The sequence below is a fragment of the Thunnus maccoyii genome, chromosome 19 (genome assembly GCF_910596095.1).
Source record: "Thunnus maccoyii chromosome 19, fThuMac1.1, whole genome shotgun sequence".
Classification (NCBI taxonomy): Eukaryota; Metazoa; Chordata; class Actinopteri; order Scombriformes; family Scombridae; genus Thunnus; species Thunnus maccoyii.
Genome location: NC_056551.1, coordinates 24867425 through 24884469, shown reverse-complemented (window position 1 = coordinate 24884469; position 17045 = coordinate 24867425). Strand labels below are relative to the sequence as shown.

General features: G+C 38.1%; 1 protein-coding gene across 9 annotated transcripts in view; it reads left to right on the top strand.

The window, feature by feature from the left end:
- Nucleotides 1-16637, top strand: part of slc4a5b (solute carrier family 4 member 5b) — a 39805-nt gene extending 23168 nt beyond the window's left edge. For 6 of the 9 annotated variants that reach the window (XR_006092685.1, XR_006092688.1, XR_006092684.1 and 3 more), the window contains 14 exons: nucleotides 30-120; nucleotides 992-1050; nucleotides 1366-1557; nucleotides 3004-3117; nucleotides 3415-3528; nucleotides 4841-5002; nucleotides 5221-5399; nucleotides 5490-5562; nucleotides 6590-6658; nucleotides 7015-7188; nucleotides 8205-8369; nucleotides 10046-10157; nucleotides 12037-12089; nucleotides 16599-16637. Coding sequence is in view for 1 of the 9 variants with exons in the window: in XM_042396136.1 (XP_042252070.1) it covers nucleotides 30-120; nucleotides 992-1050; nucleotides 1366-1557; nucleotides 3004-3117; nucleotides 3415-3528; nucleotides 4841-5002; nucleotides 5221-5399; nucleotides 5490-5562; nucleotides 6590-6658; nucleotides 7015-7188; nucleotides 8205-8369; nucleotides 10046-10157; nucleotides 12037-12038 (1506 nt within the window). In the remaining 8 variants the exon portion in view is untranslated. Of the gene's footprint in view, nucleotides 1-29; nucleotides 121-991; nucleotides 1051-1365; nucleotides 1558-3003; nucleotides 3118-3414; nucleotides 3529-4840; nucleotides 5003-5220; nucleotides 5400-5489; nucleotides 5563-6589; nucleotides 6659-7014; nucleotides 7189-8204; nucleotides 8370-10045; nucleotides 10158-12036; nucleotides 13291-16598 lie in introns of those variants that run through there. The other 3 variants (XR_006092686.1, XR_006092689.1, XM_042396136.1) reach the window with 3 other exon arrangements.
- Nucleotides 16638-17045: the final 408 nt, after the last annotated feature.

The window sequence follows — 17045 nt, the reverse complement described above, 5'->3', positions numbered from 1 at the left end:
AGGACAAAAACACGTTTTATTTTCTACAGGTAGGATCCTTTAAGTATTACCCAATCAACCGTGGCTTCAAGCCTGATTACATCACTTCCTACAGGTGTGAATGCATCGCTCCGGACCAGGGTGAGTCTTCAAACTCTGTTTTTTCTGTTTTCTTTACATGTTCCGTTTTCTTAATGCTTTAAGGAAATTGTGATAACTGACTGAGATCATATTCAATTGCATCACATTAGTGAGATTAAAAGTCTTTTTTCCTCTAAAATTAACATAAATGGCCAACTGATTTAATTATTTGACCAATAAAATAATAAAAAACACAGCTGAGGCTGATGGGAATGTGTTTAGTTTTGCAGGTATTTGGTGCTCACTATTCAAACTGTTGAAATTTTGACCTGATGATGCTAGAGGGACCAAATTTTACGGCAATCCTTCCAATAGTTTAAATATTTTGGTGGACCAACAGACAGACTGACATTCCCGTCTCTACAGCCGTTCAGCAGGCATTAGGTCTTCATGTTCATATAAATGCAATGTGTTAACTGAGAAGATATTTCACAGTGTGATTAGATGAAAATATTTAGTCTTCACTTTGTGATTTATATTCTGTTCTGCTTCTGCTTCACTTTCGGATGCTGTCTGAAAAAGTGAGTATGCATGTGTAGACCTGTTATATAGAGATGGGCCACATTTACTTTTAGTTGTTAAAGGAAAACTCTCAAGCCTAAGTTTTAAATATCAAATACTGATTGCATTGTTAGAGGCTGCTCCTTCACAGAGGACTGCATGAGTACTGTTAGCACATTGGCTCTACATTTGGATGTAAACGTGGCTGTTGTTCATCAATGTAATTCAGTGTAAACAAGATTTCCTTGCTTTTGCAACGTTCAGTTTTTCCTTAATTTGTCTTTAATTACAGTAATTCTGGTTAATACATATAAAATGTCATGTTACCCATCATTCATTTGGTTTTCTCTCTTGTGTTTTTGCTCCTCAGCATCTGCGCTGGGCTTGAATGTTTCAGTTCCACTCGCAGATGATAACATGACTATGCTGGTAAGTGAAAGAAGATAAAGGAGCTTCAGATTAGCATCGCTTACATTAATTATTGTTATTCCCATGTGTGTGAAGGTAACTGACTAAATTATTGCACTGTAGTAAATGAGAAATAACAGTAATTGCAGACAATTTAACGAGGATTATGGCTCCAATTTCTCTTTTGTTTTGTATTTTTTCTTCTGTTATCGCTTGTCTTTTCTCTTTTTGTTTGTGCTTCTTCTCCATGCCTCTACCCACCTTCACCAACCTATGTCTTCAACTCCCCGTCCCCGGCTCTCCTCCTCTTCTTCCTCCCTCGTCCTGTCTGTGCAGTTTAACTTGACAGACCTGGACTGGAGTCAGCTGAGTAAGAAAGAGTGTGTGAAGTATAGCGGTACGCTGGTGGGGAACTCCTGTAAGTATGTTCCTGATCTGGCCCTCATGTCCTTCATCCTCTTCTTTGGTACCTACTCCATGACCGTTTCTCTCAAGAAGTTCAAGTTCAGCCGCTACTTCCCAACAAAGGTAAGACGGCCTCACAGTCGACTCAACGACTTTTGGCAAAGTTGTTTTCGCATGATGGCTTTAATGCTGTTAGAGACTCTCCCAGCCAGCAAAGAAAGTAAACCTGCATGTGAAATGCTGGATTCTTGTAATTTAGGGGGATATTTACCAAAGCATGAAAGTGGCCAAACTTAAAGGATAAGTCTGGTGATATATTATATTTTTCTTGTCATCAACAAACACCATTTATTTGCCTTTTTAAAGATTAAATAATATATTTCAGGGCAGCAAACTCATCGCCTTTCAGCAAAATCTTTGTCTTGGATGAAAACTATGGCACCTGCGTGACAGGGATGGACACAGTTATTTTATCTGTTGCAGCTACTTGAAATGTGGCTGTTTAAAAGAGCACTCCACCGATTTATCCTCTGTACCCCTTTTTTTTAAAAAAAGGATCAAAATCGATGCAGCAGAACCAGCGATATTGTCCTTTTTATTCCACACATTCTTCTTCCTAGTCAAAACTTTCCACAGTGCAACTCCACTCGATTCATTTAAGCGCACAGATTCCGGCGTTTTATGCTAGTAGCGGCTAATGTAGCAAGCTACTCGCTAGCTTGCGAGCATTGATGCAAACCTAGCATCTTGAAAGAAGTTGTGCAGGCTTTGTAGCCAGTTTCTGTGTGTTGCGCTGAAAGATTGAAGTCTCTCTGTCAGCCTTTGCATAGCAGAAAGTTAAAGAAGAAGAAACTAAACAGAAGTGAGCAAAGTCTTGAAAGTTAGAAACACATTAAACAACAAGGTGAAAGATACGATTACAATGCAGCAAAAGATTCTGTGCTGTCATTTTGCTCTGCTGACTGCAGCCTTATATAAGTTACCCTCACTAAATGAATCATTCTAAATTTCTATTAAGTCACATGACAGATCTATCTAACCATGGATGCTACATAACCTGCATGTGACCACAACGTATGCAATTGTTGCATCCTACGTTAACAGGCTGTGGGCGTGTTGATAATGCAGAGGACTATACACCAAAAGGTGTTGATAAACGTTTACGCATGTACATGTTTCTGATTAGTTGTTTCGTCTATAAAATGCCAGATCAGAGAGCCTCCTAAAGAGGTTTTGGGTTTGGACTTGTCACTTCAGTTTGCAGCCTGATATTTGGAAGCCGATTTTAAAGATTAAAGAACCAATGGGCTTGAAGCTGAGAGCCACAGACAAAGTAGGAAAGTCAGAAACTATTGACAGACTAATGTTATTGGTTTTGGTCTTTTCATGGGATTTGAATATCACCAGACTTATCTTTTAAAGCTCCTGAATATCTGCACGAAATATCTTTCATTTGAAAGCTTCGTCCTTCTCCCGACCCGAACCTTTACCGTTAAAACCTCCATTATCTGTAGCGGAAGGTCCTCTCCCATGTTCTCTCCTCCTCTGCTCTCCCTGTTTGCGCTCCAGCTCCGAAACCTCATCAGTGACTTTTCCATCATCATTTCCATCCTGGTCTTCTGTGGGTTGGACCTCCTGCTGGACCTGGATACCCCCAAACTGCACGTACCCACTGAGATCAAGGTCCACGTCTTCCCTCAGTACCTCTCTCCAACTTTCCCCAACTTTTTATGTCACTGCTTGGACGCATTTCTTCCCTCAAGGATGTTGTTTTTACACACTTTTAATCAGTCATTTGATTTTATGTGGATTTTAATAACGTAATGATTATGTTACAGAGTCTCTCTTCTTCTTCTCCTGTCTTCATCTCCTCATGTACGCACCTCCCTCCCCTACATTTATGTCTCTCTCCTTCACTTCTTCGCCATACTACACATCTCTTCTTCCTCTTTGTTTGTCTTGGTGTTGGCGTTTGTGTAGCTGAGGAAGCTAATCAGTGATTTTGCCATCTTCATGTCAATCATGTCCTTTGTGGGTCTGGATATGTTGATCGGGTTAGACACACCCAAACTAATCGTTCCAACTGAGATCAAGGTATTTGATTTCTCACTAAATTACATGTGTATTTATACCGTAAATACATTTGCTTATATCACACGACTGCCCTTCTGTATGTGTGTCTGTTAGCAGTGGTAGAAAATAATTAAGTATGTTTACTCCAGAACTCTCTGATTAAGATTTTACATTAAAAAACATGTGACAAGCTTATAAAATACAACACATCTTTTAAGATTTAACCAGTGGTTCCCAAACTTTTTGGTCCCTTTGTGACCCCCTACAAAAAAGCAGTGTCTAGTTGGATCCTCTTGTTATGTTTCAGATGTCTATAGCCCAGTTTCCATCCTAATTTAGTGCAACTTTTAACCAAATTTCCACAAAACCAAGAGGACAAAAAAAGATGACATCATTAAAAGAGCGGCAGTCAAAGATCAAATAATGGGAAAACATGATGGAAATATGACATTTCTGTTTGTTTCATGTATTAATGTGAGGAAGCTTACAGTCTCCTCATCATCGCTTCACACAGATCTGATGTTTTCAGGTCTTCAGTGACGTTTAAGTCACATGATTCATGTACATCATCATGTTTTCACTAAATCTGTTTATCCACACAACTACTTTTACACCTCAGCAAAATGTAAATGCATTTTTTTGCAATATTTTGGCTTTTTTTTCTCAAATTTCCAGCCTTTCCGCTCACTTTTTTAATGCTTAAATCGTAAATGTACATAAAAACAGGTGGTTGGAACTCCGCTTTATGAGTTGAAAGCAGTTCTTTTTAAACAGATGGTTTAATTTAAATAACTGTTCCCAAGATCAAAGTCAATATTTCACAAAAATATAAAAATAAAATAATTGAGAGGAAAAAAAAAGATCATAAATATCTGTATCAGAACTTTGTTTTTGTTCTTTCCTCTCCCATTAATCATCTCACAACCCCTCAGATTTATCTGCTGACCCTTTGGAGGGGCCCGACCCCTAGGTTGGGAACCACTGGACTAAACTAGCTAACTGTATATAAAGTAGTTGAAACTAGCTCCACCTCCAGCAGCTACAACCAGTCACAGTCAGTTTTTCTCCATAATGAATAACTTTCACTTTGATACTTTAGGTGGACTTATAATACTTTTGTGCTTTTACTTAAAGTTAGGATGACTTTTACTTGTAATGAAGTATTTTTACATTGTTGTTTTAATACTTTTACTTAAATAAGTGATGTGAATACTTCTTCTACCACTGAATAGTAGTCAGTATGTTTTAGTCGCACCATTACCAGTGTTAGTTGGATGTTCACCCGTACTATATATTTAAATGTCATTATAATGTGTGTGTGTGTGTGATACAGCCCACACGTCCTGACCGTGGTTGGCTGGTGATGCCGTTCGGTAAGAACCCCTGGTGGTGGTACGTGGCCAGCTTCGTTCCCGCTCTCCTGGTCACCATCCTCATCTTCATGGATCAGCAGATCAGCGCTGTCATCGTCAACCGCAAGGAGAACAAACTGAAGGTCTGCAAATCGGCCAACTCTTCAATAGATAAACTTTACTTAACTCTACACTGACTGACTGTAGGAACAAGATACGTTTGTAAATTATGTTTGGTACAATGTTGTTTGTAGAACAGCTGGTCAGAAGAATCACAAGATCTCAGATATGTTCCTCAGATCTGTCAGCCATGGATACACCTGAATGTTTTGTCACCTGCTGTGATTTTACACAATTGCAGAAAGGCTGTGGCTACCACTTGGACCTGTTCTGGGTGGGTATACTGATGGCCGTGTGCTCCTTCATGGGTTTGCCCTGGTACGTCGCAGCCACCGTCATCTCCATCGCCCACATCGACTCTCTGAAGATGGAGAGTGAATCTAGCGCTCCCGGAGAACAGCCCCAGTTCCTCGGGGTCAGGTAAGACTATCCTGACACTGAGTGTGTGTGTGTGTGAATCTTTTTACACTGTTTGTATTCATAATATACTGTATGATTCCTCATATTTAGGGAGCAGAGGTTGACCGGCATTTTGGTGTTTGTTCTGACCGGAGTCTCAGTCTTCCTCGCTCCTGTTCTCCAGGTTAGTAGATAGATGTGCAGTGTATGTATTTATGTCATTGTAACTTGGTTTCGTCCATAACCATAAAATTCACAATAACGTTCATCCAAATTAATTTTTCCAACTCTCTAGCCATCTAAAAATGTCCACACTGTGGGCAAACGGGAAACAGTGTTCGTTAAAGGCTGCTAAAAACCAAAATGTTAAATAAACAATGATATTAAACAACAACAAAAAAATGGCAGTCCTTATAGGGGTGTGCCCAAATACAAATACGTTATTCGGCAAAACACAAATAGTGGGTTTTTTTTTTTACAATTATTTGTTTCATACAAATATTTTTAAAATTATTTGTTTTTGGGAAGAACAAAACAAAACATGTCAAATACCAGCGAGCAGGTCAGTTATAGTCGCTATCTCAGTGTCTCTCCTCTGCTCCGCTGTTACGTCTATCAGCAGATCTCAATGAGGGGAGTCACATCCACCTGCTACATGACGCATATTTCTTAATTTTGACATCACTTTAATCTTTAATTCTCTAAAATTATAAGCATAATAAAAACAGGATTTTAAAGCCTCTTTCCACTTTTATTCGAATACAAATACAAATAATTTTGCTGCCTCAACAAATACAGATACAAATACAAATACTGGGCCCTCTGCACATTCCTAAGTCCTTATCTAAACATATGGAGTAAAAAACAACATACTGTTGAGAAAGGTTATGTTTGATGCCTGGTGTGTTAAGTTATTTGTGTTATTTCAGATGTCAGTGGGATTTTAAATGGTGAAGTTCCAGTTTTACTTTGACTCTCTGTGACTTCAGTCAGCAGTATCATGATAACAGTCAAAATTACAGCACCTTAACATACTTTTAACGTCTTAAAATGTCAGATTTTATTCTACTAAAACACGATAGTCTCATGTGTGAAGATCTGGAGAAAAGACACAATATTCCAATATGATGCTGATTTGCCTCCATCAGGTTTATTATTTGCACCTGTAAAGTTGCAGTTTAACCTTTTTAACAGCTGTTTGTTTGTTGCAGTACATCCCGATGCCGGTCCTCTACGGAGTGTTTCTCTACATGGGAGTCGCCTCACTAAGCGGCATCCAGGTAGATTAAAGATGGTTTTCTGTTTCTATGGAGAAAATGTTATTATATACTTCATGAGAGCTTCATTCTTTGCATTATTAACTCCTTGAAAATGTCCAATTTGTTTCGTTTTTGCTTAACATGATCAAAATGACTCAATATATTTTTGCTGTGAATCATCAGGAAAATACAAATTCTGCTAATGTTCAATGTTTTTGGCATGTTTTTGATCAGTAAAATTGAAAATATATTAATATTTCCACCTGGAAATAAATAAAAAGTAAAAATCTCTCTTTCATGGTAGTTGTATTGTCTCTGTAATGGACTGAAATGTCTAATATACTAAAAGATAATCAGGTATAATCACTCTGTTTCAGTTCTGGGAGCGTATCAAACTGTGTCTGATGCCGGCCAAACACCAGCCAGACTTCTCCTTCCTGCGTCACGTTCCCCTGAGACGCGTCCATCTTTTCACGCTGGTCCAGATCCTCTGTCTGGCTGTGCTCTGGATCCTCAAGTCAACCTTCTTGGCCATCGTCTTCCCAGTAATGGTGAGTGTGTCTGTGAACTGGTGTGACTGTAACTCTGTTGTATCTTTGTTTTTTTCCATTTGTGGTATTTATGAATGCATTAGCAGTAATTTAAGGGTAATTTTAGTTTTGAAATGTATGCATGTCAACACAAAACTTTAGACAAATGATTTAAGCCACTTTAAACATGTTATGATAAATGGTGCCAGCTCCAGATGCTCTGCTGCATTTTCCACCCCATTATCTCCATATCTAAATGATAATAAGTCCCCCCCAAAACTACTATTACTCTCTATATATCAGAGATTTTGGACACTCAATCATCATCATTTGGCGTCGTCACTGTCAGCCGTAGAGGGGCACAACGATAATTTTGCCCGTGTAGCCTATAAAATGACACATGTTGCATTTGGGTAGTGTTAGCAGAAAGTACAAGTAAAAGTAACACTCAAATAAAATGGTGAAAATGGATAAATTCTTATTTTGTCCAACACTTTGTTTGGTCTTTAACTAGTCTATATTCTACGACATACAGAAGTTAACAGTCATAGTTGACTGTATAAGAATCTACTTATAGGGCCATGAGCCGGCTAACAAAGCTAACTGTTTTGGTTAGCTAACTAGAGAACTGCCTGTTAATCAGCTTGCATTTCTTACGTATCTTTTCGTATAAAGCGTGACTTAATTTCTCTTAAAAATCATTCATTATTTTTGTCATGGTGAGGGACATAATAACTTGTTTAGGACTTGAAATACAAAGTTTAGGACCTGGATTTGACTTGGGTCTTCATAGCAGGACTTGAGATCTGCTTGAGTTGCAAAACAACGACTTTGTCCCACCTTTGGTTCCAGCAGCATGATGTTGACTTGATGAACGTCATGTTTGTTGTGTGAATATGTAGAAAACTTTTTCTAAATTTTAAGGCTTTTTTATAAATTATATTTATTTGTCTGTTCTGAAGGCAAACAAGGATCCTTTATAATGATGTCACGACTTCTTGTATATCAAGGGTTAACTGTCTTTCTACTTTGTTTAGATTCTGGGTCTGATGGTTGTACGTAAGCTGCTGGATCTGATGTTCTCACAACACGACTTGGCCTGGCTGGACGACATCCTGCCAGACAAAGACAAGAAGAAGAAGGAGGACGAGAAGAAGAAGAAGAAAGAGAGGAGGGTGGTAGAGCCAGAGAGCGACGAGGAGGTGAGAGAAATGTCCCACAAACATGAAATTAAACACACACAGATACCGTGTCTGCCCGCCAAACACACAGCTACTGTAATCTCCAACGCTGGCGAGTGTCTTTTCTCGGTATTTACTGTGTATTTAAACGTGTGTCGCTCCATCTGTTGTGGTTGTGTCGCTCCTGGGTTTGTTTTCACTGACTAATACTGTATGTTTCTCCTCTCTGTCCCACAGTGTTGCTGAAAAGGCACTGTATAACACTTACTACAGTCTTTTTGTCTGTCCTAGCTCCTTTTAGTGTATCTGTACCTTTCCCACTGTGTTCCAATAACTTCAGAAACAGCTCTGACAGCATCTGTGTGCCCACTTATGTCCTCGCTTCAGTCCTCAACCAAAGACAAAACAGTGAAGATGCTCTTTGGCAGTAACATGAGGACAGCTGTGTTTCCACTAATGATTGTGATTGAAGGATAAAACTGGGTTTATCATTATATTTTCTTATTGTCAACAAATCCCAAAAAAAGACCAAAACCAATGATAGGTGCGTTTCCATCCACCTGCTTAGATTTTTTGCATAAAAAACACTTTATTGAAAACGCCAGAAAGTTCATAAAAATATCGAAATATCGCAAAAAAGTTTTTAAGCTTGGTTCAGGTGTAAAAGTTGGCTAACTGATAAAAGCAAAATGCAAAAAAGTGCAATGGAAACAAATTTAGTGATTAAATCATGAAGCATGTGACTTAAACATCCACTTGTTTCCTCTCAGCTGAAGATCTGTGTGGAGCGATGATGAGGAGACTGTAACCTTCCTCCAATTAATACATGAAACAAACAGAAATGTCATATTTCTATCATGTTTTCCATCATTTGAGCTTCAACTGCCACTCATTTAATGACGTCATTGTGTTTTGCTGATATTCTGGAAATCTGGTAGAAATTTGCGCTACTCTACTCTTAGCACATTGGTTCCTTTTGAAGACAGAAATTTTTTAAACATGGGACACAAATATTTCGTATTTAGCCACAATAGCAGCAATGACGGTCGGTCAATCCACCGCTCTGGTCCAGCCTGAAATATCTCAACAACTATTGGATGGATTAAGATGAAATCTTTTACATACATTCATGTTCTCCAGAAGATGAGTTCCTCTCTTTGAGTTCCTCTGAGTTTCCCTCTAACACCGCTATGACATTAATCTCAATAACTGTTGGATGGATTACCATGAAATGTAGTTCAGATATTCACATCCCCCTAAGGATGAACTGCGATCAATCAGGTCAAAATCTTAATGTTTCTGACACTTTGTTTTATGACCAAATGCCTGTTTTTAAACGTTACTCAAACAGGAGGAAATAGTACATTTGTTTTTCAATGGCGGATGAATCCACATTTGGTGTTCTAGTGAGTATTTCTGGCAGCAGGACGGTGTGTGTGTTCATAGTGATGAAGGAACATGTCACCCAATGCAGCGATGTGGCTCACTGACGTGTTTTTAATAGTTTTTGGACAACAACGGAGGAATAAGATATATCAGACTTTGGATACACACATGATACTTGTTAGTAGATCAGTTGGTTTGGATCCAAACATGAGATTTGTTGACAATAAGAAAAACATAGAAAATCACCAGATTCATCCTTTAAGATCCCAGTTTGTCCTGCATGTCGACTCCTTCCTCTTTGTGCCTCTCAGCCCCAGAGCTCTGTCCCCCCTCCGGTGCAGATCCCCATGGAGGTCATAGAGCCCCAAACAGAGCCAGACCCCACCCATGTCAACCCCCCCACCCAAAACCAAACCTCCGACTGTGAGTACAACAACCCTCCCACCTCTTGTTGTGTATGTTTGATGTGGTTTTTTTTAATGTTTGATGTACATTTACTAAATGTGACAGATGGAGATCTAATAGAGCTTTTGATAGATTTGTTGCTTGTGACTGTGGATAATTTATCTTTATTTTGCTTAATTAACTATCAGATACTTTTACATGCACTCAATAATTTAACTTTTGGCAATTGTAAGGGAATAATCGAGTTAAATTTACATGAAATTTAATTTAAAAGTCACCATTATAATATAGTCTGAGCCCGTATTCATCAAACTTAGTAGTGCACTTAAAATTGCCTTAATGAGGAGTAAAGACGTTCTTTGTATAATTCATTATGAACAATATTTTCTACAGTCATTTTTCAGTTAACCAGAGGAGCATTGATTTTTCTTCTTTAATATGGATAACTTTTAGAGGCTCAAGGACATGAAATTACACAGTAATTCACAAGGAATAAAGCAGAAATTATAGGAAAGTTGTGTTTTCTACTATTGTCATGTCTTGTTAATCATCTCGTGACACCTTATGGGGGTCAAATCTTATTAAAAGAGCAATAATTTCCAAAATGATCACCCGCACATTTATTAGAGGGTCTGAATTTAGAGATTGAGACCATAATGACTCACTGAAAACAATGATTGACTCAGTATTTCTAGAGAGAAGTTGAGGCTTTATGAATGAGCATCTAGCAGCTGTTAATGGCATTTTAAGGTGCTTCAACCTCAAGATGTTGGAGCTGCTGCTTGGTTTTGACAAAGAAGAAGAATATGTGGAATAAAAAAAATACAATATCTGGTTCTGCTGCATCGATTTTGATCCGTTTTTTAACCCATAAGAACCCGGACCCATTTCTCCTTAAAGGAAAATTATGGGGAATATAAAACAGTCCAAATGGACCACAAGGAACACATCTCTGAATTTTATTTTGAAATTCCACCTTCAGTGTCAAAGATCTGTAATATAATATATATGTCATAACGATATTTCCCTAACTTGTTTTATATCAATTTGTTCAGGAAATGTGGTCAGAACAGGTTAAATGTAATACAGGACATCTTAAATTGGTTGAAACCTACCTTTAGTAACAAAAAACAAGCTTTTTTAAAATTAGCTAGTTCTGTCACATTTGCTGACCAGGCACACCGCCATTTTGGAAGTGATGTCATGGGTACACAGATTCACTCATTGTCACATGACTGCACCAGGATGTTCAGTAGATGTCACTTAGGGACTTCATGAGTTAAAATCAAGGATAAAGCTGTATATGGAATTTTCCAGAACATTGAAAGGGTTGGTGACACCTGTGTCAACATGGGTTCTTATGGGTTGAAAACGTATATTTATAGGAAGTGCAATGGTAAATCGGTTGAGCGCTCTGGAGCTCTCTTGAATGTTAGAATAAGTATTTCTCAATAGAAATTTGATAAATAGCTTTTATATTTAGGTTTGTGAGTAAAAGTGTACAATTTTTCTTTTACTCTGAAAATTTTTTGTCTTAGCAGTTTGATGAATACGGGTCCTGAAGAAACACTCCACATACATCACTATGCTCTCAAGACAAAGACATGATCGCATTACTGCAGTCAGACGTGTCACATTATTGATGTGCATGTAAACGTAGCCGCTGCAGTTATTATGTCAAAGATGACCCTCATTTAAATGTAAAGTGATAGAAATGTTTTTGGTGGTATTTTTGTGACTGTTCAGATTACTTTTGGATGTTTTTGTTCATCTTTACTATCTTGTGTCTCTGTGTTATTTGTGGTATTTGTGTTGAATTGTTCACACCTGTGTACATTTGTGTTGTTCTGTGCATATGTTCTTCCTGTCTCTTGTGTGTGTGTGTGTTTTCTTACAGGAGATGAACCCGTACTCCACAGTCACATCCGATCAAAATGAACTAGACCGCAGGTACTGTGTGCTGAAACTGCACGTGCCCTACAGTGATCTGATGTACTCACCTGACACAAACTCTGGCTGGGACAACACTGTCACTGCCAGACAACCAAACACATAAACAAAAACAACACAGAAACACATGTTTTTTGTTTTCTTTTTGTTCAGTTCTCAGCTGCTGCATCACTTGTATTTATATGAGTGTTGGAAAATGTTTTAGATATTTTATTTTGAAATGCCAGATTGTTTTTACACCGCAGGCAGATAAGTTAATGTGGGTAATTCTGTGCACTTGCATAGAGAGAGAGTACTGTTTACAACGCAGTGCATGAGAGCATGTAATTGATATTTGTACATATTCTGTTTAACACGGTTGCCGGATAGAAATTAGGTTTATCCATTTAATTCAACAACACCTTCCTAACTGTTTATGTATTTTAATCGCTGTAGATCCAGAAAGATTATTATGATTACACACTTTTCTCTACTTAAAAATGAGCTGCAACTGATTCAAACTGTCTTTGTAAGAAAAAAACAATAAATCAGACGTTAGTTTCAGTATCAGACATGTCTCCTAGAAATTATGTTTATATACTCGTATAGGAAGCAACATATTGTTGACTAATAACATTCGTAAGTGGGAAGACAGTTTCGTGGTATATAAATGTCATTTCTAGGAGACAGGTAGCTGTATGAAGACCCCGCCCTTTAACAATCTGAATTTCAGGTTTGTGTGTTGGACTATCTGTCATTTATCTGTATTATTTATTACTATTATAGTCGTGTGATTGTGTTAGCTGTGAGAGTGTTTTCAACATCAAAATTTAGGAGAGAGAGAGAGAGAGAAAGTAAATCCCTGGAAACGACGAGGCAGCGGTTTGATATCTTTATTCTGTTGTAAAGATTGTCTTTGAAAGCTTGTAGCTTTTTTTTTTTTTTTCCTCTAAGGAGTCATGATGATGAAAACAAAAAGAGGAAGTCCTTCTCTTTTGGGCCTTGTTTCCTGGTAACAACCAGTTTTTTAGAAGTTAAGCAGTTCTACTTCTCCCAAAGCAGCATTTACTGTAAGAGCGAGTGGAAACCATTAAGAGCTTCTTAAAGCCCCTGAAGAGACGCTGAACACACTTTACAGTAACTTTAACTGTCTGTAAGCTTCGCATTATGGCTGCAACTGATTATTTTAATATTGATTACTCTATTTATTGTTTTTATGATTATTTGATAAATCATTTGGTCTATAAAACATCAGAAAATGGTTGAAAAACTCCCATCACAACATCCTGGAGTCCAAGGTCGAGGTAGCAGCTCTACTGTGATATATATTAAAAATACATAAATCTTAAAGTGCAGGCGTTATAAACTAGACAAAATATAATGTTTTATATTTGGAATCAGTCAGAATGAAAAGGACTCAGCTCTCAGTTTGCTGCCTGTTGTTTTTCATGGATGGAAGCTGGTTTAAGAATCTGTTTAGCTGCTGGACACGTCGTCGCTCTTTAGTGATGGTTCCTATAGGTTTCATAGATATGCACATCATCTATCGTTCTGTCGTGATTTCTGTATTAATATAGACCTATTGTATGTAAGCATATAGAAAACAACATAAGAATAATATATAAAAAGAACACATAGACGCTGAAAACACACTTGAGTCAGAGGAGATTAGAGTGAAGCTGTATCTTCCAGATTCTGTTCCTGCAGTTAAAAAAACGCAGCACTTTTAACTTTTAAGTTCACTTTGTTAAAATCACAAAGGTTTCAGCTTCTGTTAGTTAGCAAGTGTTTGCAGTGGAGCCGAGTTGTCTCAGAATATGGAAAGTAAAAACAGATGAAAGAAAAACTGAATGAGAGATTGCACCGAGTTACAGAAGCTAGTGGGACAGAGGCCAGACAGACAGGAAGTGACATCATGACTTCAAGTCATTTACTTTGACACCTGCAAAACTAAAAAGAAACGATGTTTTGTTGTGTGTTAGTTGAGTTCTGTTCTTCTCTAATTGAAACATTTCTATTTATTTTACATTAAACATCCTTTAACATCAGTTTTCATGATAAAAGTACAGACGTAAAAGTAATCAAAAATGCTAAAAACTTCAATAAAACATGTAGTTTTTGGTTCCTCCTGCAGGCTCTGAAGCTTCTGAAGACACTCTTTGCCTCCTACGATCGCTTGTTATTACAGTTATTTATAAGAGTGTTATGATGTTTTGGGAAACGCTGCTTAAGCTTGAGTTTTATGATCATTTTAGCATTAAGATTATTTGGGGAAACAAGGTCCTGATCAGTGTAGTTTTCCAGGAAAGTGACGGTGAACAGTTGTTAATTTAACAGTAGTGTGACTTTATTATTTGTATAATTACATTTAATACATCAAATGACAGGAAGCCAGTGATGTATTTGACAGTGACTGATCCAGTGATGTGGATCAATCATCAGTCACTTCTTTAAAGGACCAGTATGTAGAATTTAGTGGCCTCTAACAGAACGGACTTAAAGAAATGGAATATAATATTCATAAGTATGTTTTAATTAGTGTATAATCACTTGACAATAAGAATCATTGTGTTTTTGTTACCTTAGAATGAGTCTTTATATCTACAGAGGGAGCAGGTCCGCCATGTTTCCACAGTAGCCCAGAACAGACAAACCAAACACTTCCTCTAGAGAGTGTCTTTTGTGTTTTTTGCAAGTTTCGTGGCCTCCGTAGGTTCTCCTTTATGCTTGAAAGGGGAGGGAGAGTTTTCAATTGGTTGCAATCTGCAACTTCACCACTAGATGCCACTAAATCCTTCACACTGGTCCTTTAAACTGTTTCCTGACAAGTTTATTCATCTCGACAGGATTTTGGTTGTTTCTTTTGATTCAAATATCAATTTCTCTTTTAAATTTGGCTCCTTAAGTTTCCTCAATTTGCAGATTCCCTTCATGACTCGACTTGACTAACTGATCAGTAAACCAGAGAGCACTTTCTGATGTCCTGTGTTCCTGCATGGCTGCTGTCTGTCCTCTCTGTGTTGTACAGTCTGATCCTGTTTACCTGCTGACAGAAACCAGAACATTATCCTGATGATTGAAATGTGTGAAAATAAGGAGCATAAATACACGATGATCCCACAGAGGTATCATTTAGAAACTAAACAAGATCAAACATAATCATATTAATACAGATGTAACAAAAGTAACACCTCACAATAATAATAATAATGATAAACTACATTTATTCATCAGCTTTACTGGTTACTTTGTAGAGTAAGATTTTACATACAAGACATATTATTGGCTTGTAAAATATGATTAAACTAACAAAAGTCTATACAGAAGTTAAATTAGCTCAACATCAACCAACTGCATTAAAATACTGCTTCAACATGGAAGGATGATTCATAAGAATCCAATATGGGGCATTGTTCTGTGTAATAATCACTTTTATTTTGATACTTCAACTGCATTTAGATAAAAATACAAATTATACATAAGTACGGCTTTGAATGCAGGACTTTTACTAGTAATGGATAGGTTGATAGTTTTACTCAAGAATAGAACAGGATATGACTTTACTGCCCTACAAAAGTGGAAAATTGTCTTTGGTTCATCTTGTAGTTCATTAAAACATTAAAACACAAACACAACAACAGTGACAGTATGAATACTCCAAATTTAACAAATCACCTTAAAATGGAGTCTCTGTAGGATAAATTACTTCTAATATACATTCTTTGCAGCCATCAGATAACAGGCAATGTAAAGGCCCCTCTGTTGTACACCTCCTCCTCCTCCTCCTCCTCCTGCTCCTCTTCTTCTCCTCCTAATGAGCCTTGACAGGCTTTGTGGCCTTCTGATTAAATTTACCGGCCAATATTAATGAGACTCACCGGCTTAGTCATGCGTTCACTGTCGAGGTCGAAGAGGTCGAAACTCCAGAAACACTTGTAGTATATAAAGAACAACTTTTATAATGAGACCAACACACTTTTCTCACTTGTCAATGCACCTCGGAAGCAGCTGAAGTTGTGCCTGAAATCCCTCGTCTGCATTTAACCGTTCATGTAATACCATGAAGTGATAGAACAGAGATAGATTAATAGTCCACCTGTAAAATATGCTGCTCTTCTTCTTCCCTCAGTGCTATTTTTAAAATGTACAGAGAAAATGTTCCTCCTATGAGCCTTCCTGTTGCAGCTCGCCACTTCTCCCCCTGCTAGGTGTTGCTCCACTTCATCAGCTTTTCACTCCTTCCACCACCTGCCAGTGTGAGAAAGCTTCTAAAGCTTGAAGAACAGTGCCCTCTTCAGTCATTTACACACAATTTAACAGAAATCTGCCTCCAAATTAAAGTGGTTTTGATGTTTTTTTTTTCATGTAACACGTTGCACCTTCAGCCAGATAATCACACACTTTCCTTCTTTTTTTTTAAAATCTCATTTAATTGAATGTATGTTGAAGCTTCCGCTGTGTGTTTTTGAGCTTGTGTGTGTGATAGTAAAGTAAAAGTGTAACCCAGCCGGTTCCGCCACTGTTCCCCAGCATCACTCTGCACCTGAAGATCTCCTGCCCCCCCTCACCTGCCCACTCCCAGACGAGCCTCGCCCCAGGGGACGCTCCGTCACACCTGCCTCTGCCTCTGCCTCTGCCTTCGCTGCGCCCGCCCGTGCCCCAGGTCAACATCCAGGTGGAGTCAGACTGCGAGGGGTCTGGCTTCTACTCCACACGACACTGCCTTTACCCCCCCAATGACCCTCCGACGCCTCAAACACACAGAGACTTTGACAGAAAACTGCATGCTCACTTTAGCGACTCCTGTGCTGAGACTATTCTGTAGAGAGAGAGAGAGAGAGAGAGAGAGAGAGAGAGAGCATCCAAACACACACACACACACACACACACACACACACACACAGAGGGAAGGTGCATAGTGTTGCATACTTATTATAACTCATTGGTTTAAATTCACTTGTTTAGAGGCTGATTTAC